The sequence below is a fragment of the Cygnus atratus genome, chromosome 2 (genome assembly GCF_013377495.2).
Source record: "Cygnus atratus isolate AKBS03 ecotype Queensland, Australia chromosome 2, CAtr_DNAZoo_HiC_assembly, whole genome shotgun sequence".
NCBI lineage: Eukaryota > Metazoa > Chordata > Aves > Anseriformes > Anatidae > Cygnus > Cygnus atratus.
This window is the reverse complement of record NC_066363.1, coordinates 60,500,824-60,526,464: the sequence shown is the minus strand read 5'-3', so window position 1 is coordinate 60,526,464 and position 25,641 is coordinate 60,500,824. Positions and strand designations below refer to the sequence as shown.

General features: G+C 38.1%; 1 protein-coding gene across 2 annotated transcripts in view; it reads left to right on the top strand.

The window, feature by feature from the left end:
* POU6F2 (POU class 6 homeobox 2) overlaps positions 1-25,641 on the top strand; it is a 262,108-nt gene that overhangs the window by 217,955 nt on the left and 18,512 nt on the right. For both annotated transcript variants that reach the window (XM_035552533.1, XM_050708560.1), the window contains exon 6: positions 17,678-17,884. In XM_035552533.1, the coding sequence (XP_035408426.1) occupies positions 17,678-17,884 (207 nt within the window). The remainder of the gene's footprint in view (positions 1-17,677; positions 17,885-25,641) is intronic.

Genomic DNA, 25,641 nt, shown 5'->3' with positions numbered 1-25,641 from the left:
AAGCGTTTACTGAGGCAAGTTGCACCCTTGGCTCCCTCTTGCCTTTTATTTCTCCTTAAAATCATATGCAGTGAAAAGAGAGAGCAAACATGAATGATGCATGCCTGATTCACTAAATCATTATGGTTTCTGGCAATAGCACAAATGCAGAAATGTTTAAATCGGCTTTATACTACCCAACAAATGATGCAAACGGAGCCCTCAAAGAACACACAGTGAGGGGAGATAAATGAGCATCATGTCAAGAAGGCCATTTCTCACTGAGTTTGCATTGAACATGGAAATTTGACTTCCAAGAGATGGTTAGGGAATCTTTATAATAAATCTTCAGTCCACAGTCATCGCTGTCCTCTTTTAAACTTACTTTTTAAGTGCTGTGTAAGTTATACCATCCCCAGTGAAATGTGTCAAGATATTACCAGCCAAGTTGAAGTCATTTAAGTGAATCATCACTGTTTCCATGTCTGTGTTTGTACTAGACAGGGATGGTCAAACAGATTTAATTTTGTGCATATATTGAACAGTCTTTCAACCGGTGAGGTTCAACTTTTCAAAACCTTTTATTATTTAAGTATTAATTCACAAGGGAGAGGGGGGGGAGTTGAGCATCTTTCTTGAAATAGCCTTTGTGATTTTTTTATTTTATTCCTCCTTTTTTGTACAGCTGGGATATTCAGATATTCAATATAAAGACAACCCTTTTTTCCAAATGATTAAGAGGCTGCATATGAATATTAGAAATAGCTTTGGTGTTCAGCAAAGTCCTACATCTCTTTAGAGTCTTAACTTTGAATTCATTTTTCCTAATTTTATTCACATGAAACTTAGATTTGGCTGCATCAAATTTAAGCTAGTGGCTTAGTCTTCTCTGTCATCACTGGAAAGAAATGGGCACTCTTGAAGAGTAAAACATCTCACTGATCTTGTGCATGTATTTTAGGCTGAGATGAGTCGCATTGTGGAGATTCCTCACTTTCTATGTTGACTGGAGGGACCTCAGATGACAATCTGCAACTAGACTTTAATGTTAGCTGGTTAACATTAAATGACATAAATTTCATCCCTAGAATACCACATACCAGTTATTTTTAGTGGGTCGTAAGTCCTTTCTTTTGATAATGTTATCATTAAACTCCCCATGGCAGTCACAGGAGTTTTAAATCAGATCCTGGTAGCACCCGATGATGGCCACACAGAACTCAGTAGTGGTTGACCAGCCTTGGTTTGGGGATATCTATAGGTACTTTCAATTTTTGTGAAAATTGTGATCCTGTTTTCCTTGTTCACTTGTTTGTGTTTCCTGTATAAATAGAGAATTAGCATCCCAGAGACCAAGATAATATCTGTTTTACTGTGTTAATATGTTCTTTACTTGATCTAAATAATAGAAATGTGAAGGGAGGTTCTTTTCAGCAGCTTTTCTTGCAAGTAGGATTAAGTATTTCATCAGTTGCAGGTAATTATGTAAAAATCAGCTGTGAGTAAATGAACTTAGCACTTCTGAGGTTCTTATGATTTAAAAGAAGACTTTGAGCCTGTAGTAGTCAGGATGATATCTCTCCATTTGACAGATTACTTTTGCATTTCTCTGAGCATTTACTTTGTTGTTTTGGTTAGGACAACAAAAGGATGCACTAAATCCTCAGACCACAGGACAGTTTAGAAGTATTTCCAGCACAGCTCCAACCAGCAGATGCTACAAATGTCATGAGACAGTCATACCGCATAAGAATTTCTGTCCTAAAAAATAGCCTAAGGTGCCTGTGTTCAAATAATTTTAGGTACATATCTAAGTCAAACTGATCAAACACAGTTGGGCCATCATAATTATTTCCAGCTTTACCAAATATTAGTTAGATTTTTATTTATTCCCCCAAATTATATATGCTCAGAAAGGGAGCTCTCATTTCATTCCAAATATTCTGCTTTTATTCAGAAACAAAACTGGAATGTTTCTCATGGAATTCTCCTTTTTTTTTTTTTTTTTAACCAACAAAGACTGCACCTTAGTCTGTATTGCAGATGGTTGTGGTGTTGGCTGATGGCTAACTGATGGCTAACTAAGCACCACCACAGCACTCTCTCACTCCCCCTCCTTAACAGAAAAGGGGAAGAAAATGTGAAACAGACTCAGCATAGGGAGTTTAACATAATTTATTGCTGATTGCTAACAGACTAGAGCAGTGAGAAACTAAAAGCAAACTAAAAACACTTTCCCCTCATCCACCCTCTTGTACCTCCTCCCCCTGAGCAGCGCAGGGGAATGGGGAATGGGGGCTGCGGTCAGTCCCTGATGCTTCGTCTCCGCTGCTCCCTCACGGTCACTCTCTGCCCCTGCTCCCCGTGTGGTCCCTCCCACGGGATGCTGTCCTTCCCGAACTGATCCTGCAGGGGCTGCCCACAAGCAGCAACTCTTCAAGAACTGCTCCCACATGGCTCCGTACCACAGGGTCCATCCCCCAGGAGCAAACTGCCCCAGTACGGGTCCCCCATGGGCAGCAGCTCCCAACAGACCTCCTGCTTCACCATGGGCAGGTGCAGCCCAGAGTCTCCTCTTTCAGGGTCTCCTCCACAGGCAGTAGTGTGGGTGTGTGTCACGCCGTTGTACAACATGGGCTGCAGGGGGACAGGCTGCTCCACCAGGGGACTCTCCACAGGCCACAGGGGAACTGCTGCTGCGTGCCTGGAGCACCTCCTGCCCTCCTGCTGCACTGACCTTGGGCACTGCTGGGCTGTTTCTCTCACATTTTCTCACTCCTCTCTCCCAGCTGCTGCTGCAGCTGTTGTTTTTTCCCTTTCTTAAATCTGCATTCCCAGAGGTCCAAACAACATCACTCATTGGCGTGGCTTTGGCCAGCAGCAGGTCCCTTTTGGAGCTGGCAGGAGCTGGCTCTGATCTGACATGAGGCAGCTGTTGGACTCTTCTCACAGAGGCCACCCCTGCTGCTCCCACCCCGCTACCAAAATCTTACCACATAAGCCCAATACAATGGTGTAATTACTAGCCTATCAAACAAAAATTAGAATCATACAACCTTTTACCCGGGGCTAAACCCAATGCACTTAAACACCCTTCGCAGGACTTGCACTGAGTGTATGAAGCACAAGATAATGTTGTTATTACTATGCCACTCAATAGGAACTTAGAGAAAGAAGTTGCCATCTCTACTTTGCACCTCTCCAGCCAGTCTTCTGTATGGGAGCTGTAGCATCATGTCAGTTAACTCACCCTAATTGGTTTCTGTTTCTTCTCTAATTATAACACTTGGCTGCTGCACAGCACTGTTTATTCTTGAACACTGTTGTTGTTTTTTTTCTAAACTTTCTGTCAAAATCACCCCCTTTGAAAGGCAAGATGTATGATAAAGAATTTCAATACTTTTGCTATCCATGTTATCTCTTGTTGCTCACAATAGAACCTGAGTCATTGTAAAAATGCACCAGAAGTTTGTATTTTATATGATGAACATCTGTAAAAGAAGGGGGAAAAGGAGCCAACAGTTCTCCACCTGACTCTGCATCTTAAAAAAAAAAAATGGAAAACAGCCATCCATGATTGTCATGGATAAGAGTACAAGTCGTTCACCTCTGGAAAAGTGATGCAACTTTTCTAGGTGTAAACTCATCAACATAATTCTAATGAGTTATGGTCTTTGTTGTGAGAAATGAGAAATCGTGTGGTCTCACCCTAAAGAACATTAAAAAAACATTACTGACAGGAAATTGAAAAAGTAATATATGTCTGAATGAATATGACAACTTTTTTCTGATAGAGCAGATAGATAAATGTCATATACAAGTTTCAAAATACATTTAATTTTGCCACCACAATGGATATTCTCTTCATAAAATATATATGAATCAGGTTTGAATCATAAAACTTGACTGTGATAAATAAATGCATATTTGATAACCTTTTTTTTTTTTGGAGAGGGAGAGAGGCTTATTTCTTTTTTGAGGTTATTTGTTGTTTACACATCTTTATGTTTTCATTTCTGAGCGAAGGAGCATGGATGACAAATTTTATGTACAGTGAGCCTGGACGAACTTTCTTTTTAGTCTGAGAAATGGGTTACTCTTGTCATCCCTCTTGGGGAAGGGATGAGGGGGAAGGTGAGGGAAGGAAGGAAGGACAGACTGGTAGATCACTGACTCTCAACTCTCATTGTCAGACATTGCTGAGTGTTCCAATGGTGGATGGTGGTGCGTGAGAATCACATGCAAGTATTTTCAGAGCAATGGGCTGGAGGAAGAGTCAGTGTAGACAGTACACTGCCTTTTATATTTTCTCCTGCTGAGAGGCAGCTCTCAAACTAGGGGCCAGGTTATTCATGTCCCACCAGATTATAAAATAGCATTCCTGTTAAAAGCTGCAGACTAAATGGAAGATTTAGGTTCTTGCAAAAGCATATAGCTTTGAGGGAGGAGGTAACAAAGGGAGCGTTCTCTTCTTTTGCATTTTCCAGACACAGATTCACTGGGGAACCAAGAGGACTTCATTCTGTGCCGTTGGAGCATACAGTGTAGTACACATCCTGACAACACACAGGCTTCCTCACCCTTTTTAAAGTGGGGACTACCTCAAACCTTTCTTTCTACAGTACCTAGCACATCAGGCTTCTAGTCATTAGTGGAGTTCTTGAAGTCTGCCCTAGTGCAAGTGCTCTTGGAGATCTTATCAGCGAAGAATGCTATGGGCTTCAGAGAAGGAAACCTATTGTGTCTCCAGAAGCATCCCTAAGGATTCCAGTGTTGCACTTAAAACTATGCTAAAGAGGAAAGTTTAATTACATTTTATCACCTCATTTATAATTTTTTTAGTATAAGTTCCTGCAGCATTGTGAGCAGAACTGGATGACTTTTTTTTTTTTCATTGCTGACTTTTGATGAAAAAATGGCATTTCATCTAAATACAAAACGTGACATTTTGACAAATTCCGTTCAGTAAAAATTCAAAGTACATTGTCTGGGTAAGATTTAAGTGCCTCATTTTTACATGTTCTGTTTGAAAATTTAGTGATTTTTTTTCAAGTTTAGAAAGTTTAAAAGGAATATGAAATATTTCAGTTTTGATCAGAAAGGACCAGCTTACCCAGAACAGTTTTTTCAGATTTTTATTTCATTTTATATTTAGCTTTAGTTCCATCTTGAAGTGAAAACAAAAATGAAATAACAGAATTTCCTACTTTCTTTACAGAACTACTCATGAGTCATCCAATTGGTTTGCATGGGGTTGCTCCACTGAGCAGAATGGGTTTTGTATGAAGAGGGTAAAAGAGAAATAATCCCTACATTTTTCTACCTTTAGATGAAACCAAGGCCTAAGATAACCACTCAAAACCAGACCTTGGCTGTGCAAGGTATAAGTTAGCCTGAGATTGTTCATAATTTAAAAAGAACTACAGGCTGCATGTAGACTTAAACATCAACCTGTGCGGTATTCAAGTCCAAGGGGCCATTATATTCAGGTCAGTAAATTTACTTATAATTTTTATTAATCAAAGTCATATCAGAGAGAGGCCTGATAATATTATGCAGGCGTAGCTCCAAGCTAAAATGGAGTCTGGAGATACTGACATTATTTTCAATGAATGAGAAGCCATGAGATGAAATCTTCCTAAAAAATATTACCTTGCAATTGGCAGCAGAACCCTAGCAGACCATTGAGTGCAGTAGAACCAGTGGACCATTGAGTGAAACTCAGTGTCTCTCATAAATGACTTTTGGGATTCCAGTTATTCATTCTGCTTCTGACTCATAAGATATGATATGACTTTGATATGATTCAGGACAGTTTTTCCTCCAGTATTAATTGGGAGCTAAAAAAAAAAAAAATACAGCTATTGTGTATGTCAAGATCAAATATGTTTTCATACTACTTACTTTGCCTGAATGAAACGGGTTAAAAAAAGGAATTCATGGTGTCCTGAAAGACTTGGTGGGTAAAACTATGAACAATCAATATTTTTGTAGTCCTTAGTACATTTGGTGTTGCTATTTTGGGATAGTGTGCTATCTTGGCAATTAATAATATTTCTTTTCTGCCTAGCCTCTTCTTCAAAACTTATTGGCACTGTTCCGTTATCTTTATGCATTCAAAAGGATCAAAGAGCTTTCATCTTTTAATGCATTTTACTGTGCCTTGCTCTATGCAGGAAGAAATATTGATACTGTTTCAAGGGCAGTTAATATATTCAGTTCTGTCTTAGAAATGAGCACAATTCCTTGACTTACAAAATTGAAAATCTGCTATTACCCACAATTAAAATGTTCTATATACGAATTATACTGTGGCATTTGCACTTCTCAAATCCTCTTCTGCTGTAATTCGCATACACCAGGGAACCTTCTCCACTATTGCTCCAAGATTTAATAAGAACTGCTTTACAGAGGGTTCATATTATTGAGACTTCATTGTTTTTTAAAAAATGTATTACAAGGACATTTGTAAGTACAATATGCATGTTGACAATACATAAAACTAAATTATATTTTGCAGTTGCTGTTTCCATTTTTCATATCAGCAATGTTCTCCTTATGGATGGTTCTACCATTTTTAGTCTTATTAGCCAATATCTTGCTCCATGAATTCTTATCAGGGAGACTACTCAAAGTAAGACAAAGCCTGAATGAAGGAAGCAACATCTGGTTGTCCTTACTGGTAGTTTTAAATGTTCATATGCTAAAGATTATCTGTGGTTAGGTCCTCTTCTTCTTTCAGGCAATGAGTATAGTACGTCACTCCATAAGGAGTCTGCATGTTTCGTTGGTATCATTTCCTCATTAAGGCATTGCCTTCCTGGAGAGAAGGGCTGAATCTGGCCAAATGTAGACTGGCGAAGTCAAGATATGGAAGTGTTCTGGATGTCCCTGGGGAGGAACATCTGGATTAAAAACAGAAGAGAAAGGCTGGAACCGGAGCTGTGAATTATGTCCTCTGACCTTAAGAAGGATCTGTTATTTCAGTGCAATTCACTGAGGTCCGTTGACACCCCAGCTGCCACAGTTGCAAGAATAAGTTGTACAAAACACTAGCCCTAGGGAAATACTTAAAGTGTAGAGATAAGGGTCTCTTTTAGCATTATTGTTTCATTATTTCCTCCCAACCTGTAGCCATGCTCTTAAACATTCTCAACAGTGAGTAAAAGTGACATATTTTCCTTTTGTATTGATAGCATTTCAATGCTGATGAAGGTAAAGTAGTACCCCCTTAGTTCTTCCCTGAGGAATCCTAGTAAATTTTACCAGACAGTGCAGCCATGTTATCCCACTTTTTTGTCTTGATAGAGTGCATCACTTTCTCTAGTTAACTAAGAGGAAGTATGAGCATGTAATATAATACAGCTTTTTGTTTTTTATTGACAGACAGCATTGTTGGTTGTTGTTTATTGTCTACAGCACCACCATAATCATGACCAAAATACTGTGCTAATGGCTGGTTCTAACACAGAAAAAAAAAAAAAAAAAAAAAGGCCTGTCCAAAACAATTTTCAATGTAGTGTAAGACAAGTGGCAAATATGCAAGCAGAAAAGGGATCCTGTAAACAATTGAGCTCTTCCCTTACATTCCCCCTTTTCTAGAGTCAAGGTAAAGGAGCCCCTGCCCTTTGGTCCTCTGTAGGACACAGACAAAAAGGGAAATCTTTGTAGGACTGATACAGAGACAACCTGCAAGGATAGAATATGTACAAAATGTCTGTGATTCTCCACCTTCCACAGAACTGGCCTCAAGGATATGGGTTCTGAAGGCAAAGATGAACTAGTTTGAATTCATATCAAAATACCTGAAGAGAAATTTCACTTTGCCAGTCTGTATCAGGAACATGTTGCTTCAGTACAGTAACAATGTAGGTGCTAGAGATAGGATTATTTCAGGGCCATTGTAACTTTTAATACGAAAATTACAGTTTTCTAACTCTTCCTTAAGCAAGCTTAGAGACCAGCCCTGAATGAAACTGATAATTAAGCTGCATGTTCTCCTCACAGGTTCATAGAAGGCTAAGTCTTGCTAAGTCTTACCCAAATTTGAGAATAATATAGTTATATTTAACTGCATTTTTGAGTTAGGAACAACTTGAGTATACAATAAATAAGTTGATAGCCTTGAGAGGGACTCAAATCTGTATATAAACTACTGCAAACAAATGTATTTTGGACAATGGAAATGGAGCAGGGACTGAATCCTGGATATTCATCTCCAAATCCATGGACAGCTACCTCCTGAGTTAAGTGCCATTTCATTAGGAGAATGTTTTGTCCTGAGAGATGCTAGGAACAGTCATTTGTGGTTGATACCAGCACATATACTAAGTGTCTGTATTACACAACTTATTATAACTGTGATTTGTATCATACGATGGCCAGAGTAGAAATTTATGTCAAGCTGTTAAGATGTGAGCAGAAAAATACCTTTCTTTCATTTCTGTCTGTCAGTTCAAGTGAAATGGATTAATGATGCATTTGATAATATAAAGTACCTTAGCCATTGCACTTTCAATCAGTGAAGCATACACTATCACTACTAACACTGAAGAGAAGAAACAGGTGAGGGTATTTTCAGTAAATAGCCACCTTGGACATAAAAAAGATCTACCTTTGTATGGTATCTTTTCTTGATTAACTGTAAGGTAGCCTTACAAAAAGTACTTAAGGCTCATAGCAGTACTTCCAGGGAGATAAATAGTATTTTTGCAAACATATTACAGAAGACTGAATGGAGGAATGGAATTTTAGTGACCTTCCAAAGGTGAAGTGATGGACAGAGAAGCATGCTGAAACAGCAGCCATACCAATTTTCACAAGTTAAAAAGGCTAAGACTGGCTTATATTTGGCCGACAAATTTAAAAGGAAGCTTTGGTATTGAAATGAATAATCAGCTATCTTTCTCATGGTAGCGTGACAAAGCAAAATTATCTTTGTTCTTTTGAAAGATATCTTTTCCTAGTGATTGCTATCTAGAATCTTGGAGTTATGACCATTTTCCATCCAAAAAAAATGTTATGACCCATCTCAATTTTCCAACCTACTTTCAGAGATTTTTTTTCCTTCTTGTCCTAACTTCCATGTAACTTTGCTGCATCACAACTAAATTCCACCCTCTAGGCTGGAATATTGGTTTCCATAGAGATAATCTACAGTCTGGGTGGGGAGTAACCCAGAATGGTTCATTCCACCATAGTCATACTGGTGATTAATGTTGTACTTTGTTCTCAGGACTCTGAAAATTTGTTGTTGAAGAAATGCATGCACTATTAAATTTAAAGCATTTCAGTAGTACATTTGTCTGGTTAGGTTGTTCATCTCAGCCTTGCCTTGAGCATTTGTAGGCTATCACATTAAAAGTTAATTTTACTTAATAAGGCCAACAGCTTTTTTTGTTCAGCCCAGAGCAGAGCAGGCTGAGGGGAGGCCTCATGGCGGCCTGCAGCTCCCTCACGAGGGGAGCAGAGGGGCAGGCGCTGAGCTCTGCTCTCTGGGGACAGCGACAGGACCCGAGGGAACGGCATGGAGCTGGGACAGGGGAGGGTCAGGCTGGGTGTTAGGGAAAGGTTCTGCACCCAGAGGGTGGTTGGGCACGGGGGCAGGCTCCCCAGGGAAGTGGTCACGGCACCAAGCCTGACAGAGTTCAACAAGTGTTTGGACAACGCTTTCAGACATATAGTCTGATTTTTGGGTGGTCCTATGTGGACCCAGGAGTTGGACTCAATGATGCTTGTGGGTCCCTTCCAACTCAAGATATTCTATGATTCTATAAATCTGAGTTTTCTCTTGATTTTTAAAAAAGTCCAGGCCATCTAAATCTGTAGAAACATCAGCTGCAGATAGGCATGACTTTGTATTTCAAACAATGCCTTGTTGCACAGGTGCAATGTTGAATATCAAATAGTGAAATGATGGGTGGACAGACAACTGCTATGTCATCCAGAGTTATTGCATCTGTGCAACAAGATCATGATTTATAACAGTATGTGGAGAAATATGATTGTATAACAATGTTGAGTATCATTGCTACTGATTGATTTCAATACCACTTAGCCTTCTTGTAGAGAATTTTAGTTAAATCTGAAATGATTGGATTAATCAGCATGACTAACTTTGCTTTTAAGAGTTACAGATTAAAAAAATCTGGTGATTTGTGGTAAATATTTTATATGTGCATGTAATTTGATAGTGAGAAGATGAGAGTAGATGCTTCAAGAATATATTGACAGACTACAAATTCTTTGACCTATAATCCAATTAAAGATCTGGGGCCCTAAGGATTGCATCTGAAGATTATTTGATGGTTAATGTTTTCAATCCAGTTTATCACGGAGAAGCATCCAAGAAAAAAAACATCGGTATTTTAAACAGACAAGTCAAGGCTAGAATAAAACATCATAAAGCCTTCAAAGTCATTTGTCGAAGATAGATTGTTATTTCCTCAAGAACTTTCATAAGTGAAAATTAGAAAAGAAAATAACTCTTTGAGGGTTCCAAAATTAACAAATTTTCAAGCCATTATACTTCTGGTGGAATAACCTTCTCAGGAATTGCATCACAAGATAAAGCAGTGACAGCAATGAATGTGTACTGAAGGTAGTTAAGAGCATGCCATCTCCTTAATCCAGCTTCATGTCTATGCAATGCAAGTTGAAAAGAGTAACCAGAGAAAGAAGCGAAAATAGAGCACCATGAATTCTCCTGCTCAACCAGATGCTGGCACTGACAATAGTGTGTAACATCTCTTTTTTGAAAGGGTAATATTACAATTGGAAGAATTAAAACAGTGATGTTTTAGTGAGAACTGTTGTGGCAGTAGAGAATATTATCTTCTACACAACATTATTTCTCAATAGCAGCGCTTACTTACAAAAGACAGGATCAGAGAGTAATTACTAAGTCCTGCCTCACTCTTACTACTGAGCTCTAGATAGCATCTCTATAGTAGACCAGTACAGTGTATTACAACACCAAGTAGCAAAACTCCTCAAAACAAGCTGATAATGTCACCATAGCATGGAAACACCCGAATTTCATTGGTATGCATTGTGCTCGACCTAATTAGGCTTGCTGAGAAAATGCAATTTGTTTCCCAAGCTAGCCTTGAATAGCTCAGCATGGTATGTATTGCAAAGTGTAGGGATTTCCCTCTGCTGTATGTCCAGTTGTTAGATTCTGTTATGGCTATAAGCAAGTTCACTCTTTGTGCTATGAGGGAGAAGTAGTAGTAAATATTTATATCATGTTAATGCCCAAGGGACAGACTCCTTGTCCTAAATGGTTTGTAATCTAAAGACATAAAGTAATGGTAGGGTTTGCAGATGCAGCACATATACTGCTTTCACTACATCAATACAAAGCTTGCAATTGAGAAATTTTATTTCAGAACAGGGATTCCTTGACTCAAAGATGCTAAGTTGAGACTGAAATCTTCAGAGAAGCTAAAGAGCTGGCTGCCTGCTTTTCAATGAGGTTAAATACAAGTTGATACTTAATTCCTGTAGGCTACTATAAAAATCTTAGCTGGCATGAAAAGAATGCAGAGGTGAATGGTTATTTACCAAAATATTCTTTCTGATTAAGTCTAGAAACTCATGTTGGTGGCTCAATCCCCTTATATTTACTTTCTGAGAAAATGAATACCTTGATTTTTTGTTCTCAAGAGTATTTATTAAAAAAAAAAAAAAGAAAAAAAAGAAAAAAAACATATCCACACATAGAAAAGTGTATTTGCATATATACTCTAAAAGGATCTGTCTGCACAGTGATCAGGAAAGCTGTTTGTGGCTTGGGAGACAAACAGTCAAATGCTAAAAGCAGTAAGTTTTGCTGCCTTCTTATAATCATCATTAGAAATTGTGGCTGTTTTGTCATAACAATACTTGGCAAGCAGAAATATTGCTGAAATATTTTCCCCAAGTCATCCATCAAAGAATTTTAAATAATGAACACTTTCATAAGTGTTCAGTAAGTAGCTGAATTTCAGAAATGCTCAGGACATGTAAATCTTATTAAATTCAACAGGTGCTTTGCTCAACTCAGAGAACTGTAACCTCTAAGGGTCCTTCTGCCTGACAATTCTTGATTTTAAAAGGAGGCTAAATCTGATAAGTAGATTGTGTAGAACAGTTCAGCAGACACACAACATGATTTTAAATCTTTAATTTGAAAATTATATATCTTTAGATTCTTGCAATGATAAAATGTTATGTTATTCAGGATGTTTGATAAAAGAGATGTTCTTTTTTTCTGGCTGTACACGTGCCCCTGCTAGCAGAACATAACAGTATTTACCTGAGAAAAATTCACCATGTAATTCTTACAGTGATGATAAATAAAGTACTGTATAGTTTGATGTTACTATAAAAATATTATTTTCTAAATAATAAAGCACTGAGAAAGTCAGACAGAATGTCAGACTCAGTGTTCTATTATGATACTTACAAACAATATACCATCCAATATATTGTATGGTGTGATACACAAACAATGTTTAACCTTGAAAATTATAATTCCTTACATGAAGTTGTGACTCGGAAGTAGTGGTGTAGCTTTCTGCTTCTAATAAAAGTATTTGATTCCTTGTTCTCACAACAGCATTTTGTTTTACCATTTATATATAGGTACATAAATATTTATATATGTTTATATATATATATATATATATATATATATATATATGATTAAGGATAAAGCATCTGTAGAGAGGCTAAAGAATCCTGTGTGGATTCTTATTATTCTGCCTTTTCCATGTCATTTTCTCCTTAAAATAGATCCTTAAAGTAGCTCACATTGGTACAGTGACCACACAAGAAGGAACATATCGTGAACATAAGCAGCTTTTGAAGGCAAATTTAGAAAACTAGAAAATGAACCAAACCAAAAATACTGTCATGTGTGCCATAGGTGGTATGACTGCTACTATAGACTGCTGGGATTAAATTAGCTTTCAGCCTTGTAAAACTAGAAAAAATGGGTTTCAACCTACCAACATCATACAACAGAAGTCAAAGTGAGGTTTTATTTTAGATTATCTTCAACAAGCCATAGAAGTAAGAACTAAAAAATGAAGCTGAGTGAAGCGTATTTAGACTAGCAAACATTCACTCAAATAGTGATTTTTAGGCTCACTACAGAAGTAAGACTATCACACATTGTTTAGTCATAGTTTGAGATGTTAAATTAGCTTATGTGTATGTAGTGGTTTGACTAATTTTACTGAAGAATTTTTCTGTTGCTCCTTTTACTTTTTCCCTGCTTTTCTATTTGATTTTTATTTTGTTCTTCTTTTGTTCAGAAAATAAGTAACTAGCCTTTGATATTTAAAAGGATACAACTAATAAAACCTGAGAGAAGTTCTATCCATTTGGTCTACTGTTTGTAACATAATGACACAAGGCAGCATCCCTTTTTCTGATGAGGGAAGAGGGAGAAGAACTTAATAAAACACAGTTGTCTGCTTTATTTTCTAATATTGCAGTAACTTCTAAAGTCAAAACACAACTGGTTTATTAGGAGCAATAAGGAAAGACTCACTGCTGGGAAATCAGCAATTAGGCCTTCATACAGTTATGCAAAATCTGGTTTTATGTCTGCAGCTCAAATGTGGCTACCATGAGTCATTTATGCCCAGAAGTTCTCAGCAGCTGCTCATCTTCTTCCCCCAGTTTCAGCCTGAGTTACAGCTCAGGTTACCAGCAGCAGAAGTGAGAAACCGTTGTGTGCAATGGCCAGGAAGTGCTAAAGTGTGCCCAGACTAGCAAGCCAAGTAGTTAACAAAAGCAATTAAATATGAAGATGTGTTGTCAAACAAGAAAAGATGAAAATGGATTTTATGATGTTATTCTTCATACTTTATCATTTTTAAGGGATCAGATGTTTTAATTTCATTTTTACGAAGAAACTTTTACTAATCAAGGCAAATTCGAAGGGTGGGTGAAAATCTGTGCAACAGTACAAGTAGTGACTAGCTCTTCAGTTTATCAGTGCTAGCACCTATGCTGCCATTGGGGGTTACACGGATATTGTAGATACTCTGAGGGCTTGGATTTTTTTTCCCCCATGGTCAGCTGCATTTCTTGGAATTTTACCTTCACTGCAATGATGTGCTTATTCTTTCACTGCAGGTAAATTTACAGTTCAAGCATCTCAAGACACAATTGATATATCTATTTATCCATAAGCAAAAATGAAAGGATCTTACTGAAAAATTGTGAAAATCTGACTCCACCAAGTCTTCTGGCAATACCCAGTCACTTGAACAGAGTCAGAATTACAGTCTTGGTATTTTAATTAGATATGGACCAAAGCCCCGTATCTAAAAAGGTGAGATCTAAATTTACATTGAATAACTCAGCAGGATTTCTGGCATCACATCTGCACCACATTTTCTACCTATATCTGGAACCTGTACCTCTGACAAGTGTAATTTGTTTTATTCAACAGTCCTTTGCAAAGTAAAGTAAAAAATGTGCCTGGCTCTGTTAGAGGTTATGGAGCATTGACAAGGGGGTCCTGGGAGTTAACCCTTGGACTTTCAAAACTGTTTTTTGTTTTGCATACAGCACCTGTTTTACATCTCCTCTGAGAACACAGTTCTTCCTTTGAGTTGTATGAGACACAAAAGGAATAGTGAAAGTCAAGCCCATAGCATTAAAAAAAATGTTTTTTGGTAGGATGAGAAACTTTTTGGATGTGTTGTTGTCTCAAGAACGTGCTTGTGTGCTTGACAGGTGGAATTGTTTAGGAATTTGAGTCCAAATATTGAGTAAGAAGCCTCCTCTGCTATGTATTTATGCTGCCTGAATGAAACAGTCCACACATGGTTTCCTGGCTTTGAGGCTAGGTGGCACACTAGGGACATAGCCACATATCTCAATTCTCTTCCTCCCAAAGTAGGATGGCCTTTTCCAGACTATCTTATGGGAAAAGTCCATGCCACCCTACTAGGGAAGTCACTGGTAATGAGATAGTCTGTACTTCCATGGGCCAGTGTCTCAATCCTGGGGCATGGTCTTGTTTTGTGTTCAAAAAAATTAAATGTATCAAAACTGTAAATTGTCATCGTAAAGTGCCAACCAAGTACTTTAACAGGACAGACAGTACAAACCAATACTTTAACAGGACAGGAATCCCCAGAATGGACTTTCTCACCGCAATTAGAGGATTCATGATCTAGCCCAGCATCAGGACAGTCACACAAAGTTTGAGGCAGGGATCCAGTTGCAGGACTCCTCCCCGGTCAATATTTTACTTAATCCTCCAAACCTGAGCAGTGTGAATCAGGGAGCTGTGAGGATGTTTGCGAAAGGGTACCTGGAGACAAGTGAACTTGGAAGGGGAAACTTGGATCTGGGTTTAGCCATATCAAAGATGCATACCATAAGAAGTAGTCGTGTTGGTATACTGGAGACAGGTGGCTTGCTTTTTAACTAGAGAAGATTTTACTTTATCTTGGTATGAAATGAAAAATAAATAAATAAATAAATAGATCTTGAAATCTCCGTAAATTTCACTAAGTGGGAAAACTATTTCCCATTCAGATTTACCCCTGGCTACGATGGTAACACCAAACCCCTGAGGGCATTTGTGTATTTGTCCTTCTGGAATGCCTCTCCTAGCTGTGTGCTTTCTTTGCTCCATGTCTAGCTGTGTGTGTGTACAGCCCACCGTGTACAGAATAGCATGTGACACACATTAATACATACAGATAGCCTTCTGCTTCTGACCTTACAAACTGTCCACTTCAGCACTGTCATTCTATAAAATGCCCAACTGCAGTCCAAGAAATGCATTTTAAATGTGAATGCAAACATTTCTATTACTGATAACACCAGCGCAGCATTTTTTGCTTTGCTGGGATTAGGACCTTGATAGTTAAAGTTATATTAGAGTAATGACACTCCAAGGTCGTGTCCTTTACTGACATGGTAAAGGAAGGACAGGCCTTTGCTATGTTTCTGCTGATAAAATTAAGAAGGATTATTCATCGTGTTTGGTGACATATGTTCAAAGTGAAAGAATATATTTGTGACCCATAAGTACTTTAGGTCAATAAGAACTGGGTCAAATTTACAGGTTGCACCGCCACCACATGAAAGTTGTATTTAATTAACGCTGAAAGTCAGATTTAGAAAACATTCTGAAATCTGATAATGATGTGATAAATGCCTCCCTCTCCCATGAACAGCCGTCTTCTTTCATGAACTGTAAACCAGCTGCAGTTCAACTAGGGACACCTTAGGAAAAGTATAAAGGTACCGTGGTCTGCAGAGAGACACTCGTAGGCAATTCCAGCTTAGAAGGCTAACTCGCCAAATCACAGCCTCTCTCTGAAGATGCTCCATTGTGCTTCACTTTCATGTTCTGTAAATGGGGATAATAATCTTTCTTGATCTATCTACTTTTCAGGAATGTATTAAGGAGAAATTAAATGATATCTCTGCAGTGCTTTGAACGCTTGCAGCTCTTACAGTACAGCTTATAGTAGGCTTGCCATTTTATCAGGTCCTCCTGTAGGAGAGCTCTCCTACTTTTCTTTATGGCTCTCTGGTCTTCTCATCCAAGTTTTTTTTTTGACTGGCTAAGTTTGGTAAACTGATGATGACTTCACCACTCACCATGTGATGGCTGAATTGCCATTAGCTAACTAAGTGCACTCTTTCCACTCAAGACATTGGTCTAAGCTGTCACATTGTACATCACAGCTGAGCTTACTCAGAGGCACGGTGAAGGAAATAGAGATATGTTTTGCATTTTCTTTTACCTTTCCTGTTGCAATAATCTTATAACTCTAGCTTCATTCATTGTTTGCAAAAAAAAGTTTGGTTTTATTGACAAGTTTCATCAGAAGTTTGTTTTAGATGCTGTCATACTTGTAAAAAGAGTCTTTGAGCAGAGTCACTTTCTTCAACCTAGCACCTTATTGACTGACAAGCTTTCTTACAGTATCTGTTTGACAACTCATCCTAATATTAGTTTTACAGACACATTCACATTTTAGGAAATCACTATATTCTCAAATCTGAAATGTCACAAGTGTCTCTTTCTGCAAGTACTTGCCCCAGAAATGTTAGCTAAACTGTTTTATCTAACACCAGCTCTCCTGTTGTTGTGTTGTTCTACTTAGTTGTCATCCAAAAGCAGTTGCATTTTTATGAACATATCTTTATGGGCTGTATTCTGAAAGGAACTGGTATCTCTTCCAACAGTAAATCACAGAAAATTACATAAGCACATCAGTTCACAATTAAGAACACTTTAAGATTGTAGAAAGCAAGACTTCCTATAGGACTGATATTTGCACCTACTTCATTCTATATCCAAATGAGAGGTGGGAACAAAGCATCATCAAGGAGCCAGAGAATGGCCCAGCATTAGTTTTGTACACTCTCAGACACAGGAGACTTGTTAGAGGTTGCAGTGGACAGCATTAAAATGTGTAGTTGATATGTGACTTGACAAATGACTTTATAAGCCTTCATCACCTCAGCAAAGGAATGATTTTTTTGTACGCTCAGCAGGTCATACCTCTCTCTCTGTGCTTAAGTTTGATTTAAAACTTTAAAAAAAGTTTTATCAAATCAAACCTTTAAATCAAACCTTAAGTTTGATTTAGCACAGGTAAGATGAGTAATTTTGTGTGACGAGTTTGTGTAATTTTTTCATTTTCCATTTCTATGTTGCTTTCTCCAGATTATTGGAACAATCCCACTGATGCCTAATCCAGTCCCCTCCAGCCAGGCAGCAGGTGGAGCTCAGGGCCTTCAGGTGCAACCAATAACTCCACAGTTATTGACCAATGCCCAGGGTCAGATCATCGCTACTGTCATCGGCAACCAGATACTACCAGTGATCAATACCCAGGGAATAACGCTATCGCCACTCAAACCAGGCCAACAGGTAAAGTGTCTGTAGCCTCAATGATTATCGAAACAGATGCACAAAAATCTTCTTACAGACTCTCATGGTCTTTCCAAAAACTCCCACTTCTTTCTGTTTTTATTAACAAAAGATTGATTTTGTTGTATATAGTATATTATTGTACATTATATTTGTAATTATGATATAATCTTATATATTTATACATTCATGTATTATTCAGTTACTCTTTTCTTTTTCCTTTTTTAAATATCAGTACAGTGTCAACAGAAATCTTCGGCATAGAAAGCACAGTAGGGATATGACTCCTACAAAGTTCAGTTCCTCGGTTGGTGATCACCCAGTAGACTGGCTTTTGAAATGTTTTGGAACATGCAAAGGAAAGAAGAAAAATACACATGTTTAGTAGTCCTCTTCACTGAAGGAAAGGTTTTTTAGGGAAAAGAAAAGGCAAGGAAATAAAAGATTTTTATGGAAATTATTAATCAGTGTAAGTCACCAAATAGTTCACAGACTTCAGGATGGCTGTAGCAACTTCAATGAGGTCCAAAAAGATTTGTTTACTTTTTATAGTACTTAAAAGTCAAATTCATTAGTTTTTCCTACATCTCTAGAGCAAAGAATTGTACCTTTTTCTCTGAAAGGGAGAAGATTGAGGTTGGAAAAAACATCAAATGTGATTACCAAAAAGGTACTTATAAAAGTGTCACTCACTAAAATATTCAGCTTGGCATTCCTGTTGATGATAGTGCTTGCTTGCTAGTCCTGCCTATATCTCCAACACCAGCTGGCAGTCTCTTGTATGTTTCTGAGAATCCTAGGGCTCCTCCAAATTCAGTATTTTTTTTTCCCCACTTTAGAGGTAGAGATCCAATGGATCTCTGAAGTGATTTGTTTATTTTGAAAATGTTTCACAACCAAATGGTTATTTTTTATTTATTTATTTATTTATTTTATCCTGTGCTCTATAGCATCTAGCAAAGGAATTTTCAGAAACACTTGTCATTTATCTAAACCCATTTTCTTTAATGGGAGAAGACTTACACTGCCGGCAAGTGCCTTGACAATTGTTACATGTATGAGGTTTTAAACAAAGCAGGGTGGATGGAAGGGCAGGTTCTGTGTTTCCAGCTCTCAAAAACCATTACAGTCCTGAGATCCCGTTTGAAACTCATGAAATTTAGGATTACAGAGGAGGATAGTGGTCCTGTATTATTCCCTGAGACCTTCTTAACAGCAGAGCATTGCACCTTCAGAGTCCTGCAGCAAAGCAACATCTTCCAGGCAATGTCCAGCAGTAGACAGTGGGCAGAGAAGAGACAGAGTTGTTACCTTTCCCTGCACCACTGGTGGCACTGAGCTTACACAAAGGGAAAAACTGCTGCTAAAGGTTGCAGCTTGCTGATTGAGAGCAGGGGTTTAAGGCAGAAATTCACTATTTAGCCATATCATGTTGTATTGTGCTTGTTCACCCAATGTGCGTGCTCTTGTGTTGCATTCTGAACAGGCTAACAGCTAGCACAGATCATCAGTCTGGGGATCTCTGATTAGGTCCAAAAGTCAAATATGTGCCCCATATTGTGCTAGTCAATCCAGTAGTGCTATGCAAGTAGAAAACATTATTTTGCTAGAGTCAGTGTCCAGCCTTTGCTTCTCACACGGAGACCTGAGGTCCTAGAGGCTGCAGGAAGGACCACCAAACTACACAGAACCACCTTACCTGCATCTGTTGGAATCTGGTCTAGAAAGTATTTTTGATCAGGGAAAAAAAAAAAAAAAAAAAAAAAAAAGGTAATGCAAGTACTGTATGAAAAAATACAATGCATTATCATTTTTATAGAAGGCACAGAAAATTATTTCTGTGTGTTTGTGCTCCCTCTACTGGCTCTTCAGCTTTTAGTGAAGTAAGAAGAAATTTTGCCAACGATTTCACTGGGAGCAGAAATGAATTATGAGTCAGATCCTTCATAGGAATAATGCTGATGGACAGTCAAAAGCAATTGAGATAGTACTATACAGACTGCCATACCATTTGAAAAGTAAATGGAATTATACAAGCTATAAGGAGATCCTGAATTTATCTTACTGCCTGGGTGAAAACTTACCCAAACTGTACTGTTTGACTAATGATAGCATAATTAGTAGTAAGTTTAAAACCTTGCTTTCAGACAAAGTGAGTGCTCAAACTCAGAGGACTCAGCAGGAATTCAAAATATTTTTGAAAATAGTGTCACACTGCATTTGTTGTCTTGTAACTCGATGAAAGAAGCTTCAGAAGGGAAAAACAAAACAAACAAAAAAAAAGTACAAGACAAGTTTAGGAAAAGTTTTGAGAATGCCAGAGAATAATTGAGGAAATAAATAATGTAGTAAAATGTTCCAGTTATAGATGATCCTAGCTTAACTTCAACTTGTCACTTTCTTGGAAACCAAGTATTGCAGGAGAAAGAGGTGATTGCAAGTGATGATAGTAAGCTGCTGCTTGTTGGCTGAGTCATAATAATTGAACCTGTGCAGCCTGTTTCAGTTGCTAAGTAATGCATGTTAGTGCTTACTTTTTGCCTGAAGCCTGAAGACTTAAATGCCTCGTATATTGTTTTTAGTCAGCTTTACTTGGGTAGACTTTGTTCATTATATATTCATACAACTTTTTCAAACTTGGCAGACTAAAACCTCAATGTCTCCTCATGGAAATGAGTTCATAGATTACTTAGGTATAGTGTGAAGCAGTGTTTCTTCTTCTCTGTTGTAAATAGGTTGCTTTTCAATGTACACAACCAATTCCATTGTAATCCTATTGCTCTAGTTTTAAAGAATAAATAAATGTTCTTGATTATGCTCTTTAAACTACTCACAGTAGAACCATAGGTTGGAAAAGGCTTTTAAGATCATCAAGTCCAACCATTAACCTAGCACTGCCAAGTCTACTATTAAGCCATGTCCCTAAGCACCACATATTCGTGCCTTTTGAATACCTTCAGGGATGGTGACTCAGCTACTTCCCTGGGCAGCCTGATCCAATGCTTCACAACCGTCTCACTGAAGAACTTTTTCCTAATATCCAACCTAAACCTCCACTAGCACAACTTCAGGCCATTTCCCTTTGTCTTATTTTTTGTTGCTTGGGAGAAGAGACTGACCCCCACCCCACTACAACCTCCTTTCAAGTACTTGTAGAGTGCAATAAAGTCTCCCTGAGCCTCCTCTTCTCCAGACTAAACAACCCCAGCTCCCTCAAACACTCCTCATAAGACTTATTCTCTAGACACCTCAACAGCTTTGTTGCCCTTCTCTGGACACGCTCCAGCACCTCAGTGTCCTTCTTGTAGTGAGGGATCCAAAACTGAACACAGTTTTCAAGGTTTAGTCTCACCAGAGCCAAGTACAGGGGGGCAATCACTTCCCTAGTCCTGCTGGCCACGCTATTTCTGATACAAGCCAGGATGCTGTCAGCCTTCTTGGCCACCTGAGCACACTGCTGGGGTGTTCCTCTTTAAACTAACTTGAATAGTTACAGCTTCAGTGTTTTCACTGTTTTCCAAGATTTTACTAAACTAAGCAGCAGAATCTACACTGAGAATTCTCCTAAAAACTGTAATGACTTTCTAAAGGGGGCAGCTGTTTTCACTCCTGCTGTGGTCTGTCCTTTTTATCTCTGTTCATAAACAAGTTCTGCTTTGGCTTTAATAATTTTTACTGGCCATTTCTCAACCATTTCAATTTCCACAATAATCTCTTAAAGATTTTGTGATCAGAACTGAATGCCATGAAAACAGTGAGGATGCATCACTGATTTATATAATAACATTATAATATTTTCAGCATTATTTTCTGTCTTTATCTCAATACAGTCTATCATCCTGCTTTTTCTCTCTCTGCTCATTGAGCAGGTTTTTCAATAAGTAGATGTATCCACAATGATACATATTTGCTTCCCTGATCATTACCATGTGAGTCACTAAAATGGTTCCTTTTAATGTGAATCACTTTTGCACCTACTCTGTATTTCATCTGTCATAATGCTCCCTCAGTATGTTGTAAACAGGTTCTGTAAATTGTTCATGGTATTCTATATTGACTTCAGAAATTCATGCATTTCTCCTGCTAATTCAACTTCACCATTGTTCACCATCTTTTCTTGCTGCTTGCAACCAGTCAACAAAATTTGTTATAAATCCTGTGATCTCCACTTGTAGTCTCCTTCCTTGAAAAAGGATTATTTATTTCTGAATTTTATGTTTCTTGCTTTTTTAAGCCATCTATATCTCATTATAGAAAAGCACCTTGCAACCTTAAGTTCTACACTTCCTTCATGTCTTTCAGGAGGGATTTTGTCACAATCCAGATCATATGGCTAAATGAACATTTTTTCCAAGAACAAATTATCTTGTTCTAACAATTTGTTAGTGTTGTCATTTGCTACCAGATTTGAAAACCTTGTTTTAAGGAGTTCTTTTGTACTTTTAACAACACATATTTACACCAACATGACTGACAGAAGATCTTGAACCAAAAATTGGAGTCTTAGGAGGGTCAGAAATAGAAGAAAGGATTCACCTTGCTTAACATTAGCTGTACAGCTGTTAGATACCTGGTGAACGCTAGTCAACTAGATTTCCCATAGAGGAACAGAGAGATAGGCATGTCCAGAAGGCAACTTGCACTGCTGAAAAAAGAACCATTTGAGATAGATTGAATCTCTTACACATATCTAAAAGTATCTGTTGTCTCCATTAACTAGAGTCGGAGCTAAGATAGCTGTTTTAGGATAGAAAGCTAATTCTTGCATGAGTGAAGTTAGGTAAGAAGAATCCAGCTGCCAGAAAACACTGGGATTCAAAATACGCTCTTGTTTATAGATTCCTTAAACAGGTTTCCTAATAACTTGTGTTTTCATAACCATTTGCTTGCCTACAGCACACAGAAGCACCTTCTGCATGTTATATAGTTCTCCAGTGCACCTCATCAAGAGGGTTCCCTTCTTGCTGTTGTCTGGCTTTTCCTTTCTACATACTAGATTCATTAAATCTGGCCTGTACTCTCAGTTGTCCTCAGTCGTGTTTTATCTACACTGCCTGCCAGAACTTTTCATATTTCATCGTGTCTTATAGCACTACTAGCTTTGGGCTTCTGCCAACTCTGACACAATAAAACGAGCTCCTAGGCAAGATTTTCTTATGTAGTCAGTTCCCAATCTTCATTGTCATTGGCTGTCATGCTCCAGATTAGTTGTTGAAAAGACAGCTCTCAGATGAGTCTATGGTCATTCTTAGTACAGCTACTTTCCCAATTCCATGCCAGACATTTTCTTTCTGCAGTCTCAACCTACCACATACACTCTACCATCTCATTATCACAACTCCATGCAGTCCCTTGTTTTCCTCTCTTCAGTTAAAATCTAACCAGCTCTCAATCTTTTTTTTTTCTTTGCTATGCTCTTATTACTTTGTTGCTGTCCTGTTTTATGAGAAATGCACTCTTTTTTTCTGTTCGAACATAGCCACTAAACTGTTTTGTCTCAGTCCAACTTTTTTTGCTTTTGCTTTTTCTAGTAGATGACTTTCAGTGATGTGGATGACAATTTTTCTCACTTTTTCTCTTTTCCTCTATCATCAGCATTGCATCATGCCATTTTGTCTATGGATAGAATACTAGATTTCAATACTCAAGATTACAAGAATACCTGAGACTTCCTTGCATGAACGTTTGGCTTGTAACATAGATCTCTTCCTGACCAGTTTTCTTTATGGCATCTGCACTTGCAGGAATAGGATTTCTCAAAAAAAGACAATATAACTGCACCACACCTTTGGGAATAGGAAGATATTACTACACTACCCATATCATTCTAAGGAACTGAGCCATAGAGAAAGTAAAACACTTCACTGTAGGAACGTTGCTGTTACCTTTGAATTACACCCTTACCTATACCTTTAAGTCTATTACTGTAACAGTGATATTATATCATTCCTGATGGGAGTCAGAAAGATGACCAATGCACCTGATCTGCATATAAGATTATATGTTCTACAGACAATCATCTGTGTTCTCCACATCATTTAGAGAGCCCAGAGACCAGCAATTACAGCGCATACTTTGATCCCACAGTAAGGCTTCAAATGGAAATCCTAGTCAGATGCTGCCAAAGTCCTATCCCCAGTTGTGTCCACACCACACCAGGACTTCTTTCCTTTTGTCTTCATTCAGAGCTGAGCATGTGCACAGCCTGTGTGGACCCAAAGAGCTTTCTTATTCTAGTTTCCAAATGCATCTATTCTGTCAGTCTAAGCAATGTGTATAGAGGTCCTTTATACTATATTATCCTATACTAAGGGAGAAAATACTCATTAAGCATCAAATAGTTTTCATATTTACATATTCATTTACTTGAATTTAGTTGAGTAAGCTAAATTCGGGTGATGGGCTACAGTATTCGGGCCCCAGTGGAAACATTCTGGCAGAATTGCTGTGAAAACAATTTAGCATAAAGTGTGGGGATATGTGTAATAACTTGTTCTTTTAACTTGCTGGAAGATTTAAGAAAACATTTTTGAAGCCCATGTCTGGTCATGCAGTATGAGTAAGTTTGAAGACAGATTTCTTCTGCCATGGTGCTCTCAAATCAAATAAAGGCTATGGTACACCACCACTCTTTCCCAAAAAAAAAAAAAAAAAAAAAAAAGCACATGGAACATTTTAGGAAATGTAGACTGATCAGAGAGCTCAGCTTACAGGAAAAATGGAAGCATGAAAACCTTAAACTACTACTTCTGCAAGGCATTAAGGTGTCATTTCAAAGTATTTGGGAAAGTATTTTTACATCAAAATCTTCCATGGACTTAGTCTTTATTAGAGCTAATATCTGTATTTCCCAGGAAGAACTAGCTGACATCAGAAATGCATTGAATTTTTATTTGTATCATAAAGGGGATTGTTCCAAATATATTTCTTGCTCTTTGTGCCACTCCTGCTAGTTTCATCTCTTCTGCCTTTTTTGTTATACTTGTCTTTTTCACCTCTGTCTACTCTAATTTGTTGTGTTTCCTTGTCTCTCAGATTTCCTTTTCACTGAATCATAGAAAAATAGGAGCGGAGAGGTCCCGAAGAGGTCATGCAGTCCATCCCCTCCCCATAGGCAGGATCAACTGTCCCTGTATCACTCTTGACAAATATTTGTTTAACCTGTTCTCAAGAACCTCCAGTGGTGGAGATTCCCTGACATCGCAAGGCAACTTAGGCTACTTCTCCTTAGCATTAAAAAGGTCTTCCTATTGCCTGACCCTAGCCTCTGTTACCGTAATTTAAGCCCATTGGTTTCTTCTCCCTTCCATTAGGGCCATAATTTGCCCTGTTTTTTTGTCCAGACTCTGTAAAACCAGTAGCAGTTCTGTTAGGATACACGGCAACTCTCAAAAGTTTTTTCTTTATTTCCACTTGGCCTTTTTGCCTTTCCTGAGCTTATGTAAAATTCCTTGTTTCCCTGTCACTATCCCGTAACTTCCTGGATGCAGGGAACAATACCCCTGATCTCATGAGGGGACCTAAATATAGGGTTCCAGTCAACCATCCCAGGAGCTGGAATATACTACATACATAACTTAAGAATAAAATTCAGTCTTACAGACCTAATTCATTTTTCTTTGCCATTATCAAGCAATACCACCTTCACTGTTGACAGCAGAATGTAAAACTGATGTAAAGAAGATAAGAATCAGGCCCTTTGCATTTTCCAGCTTATTCTTATAAAGTATTATGCTGCACTTTATGTTTCTCATATT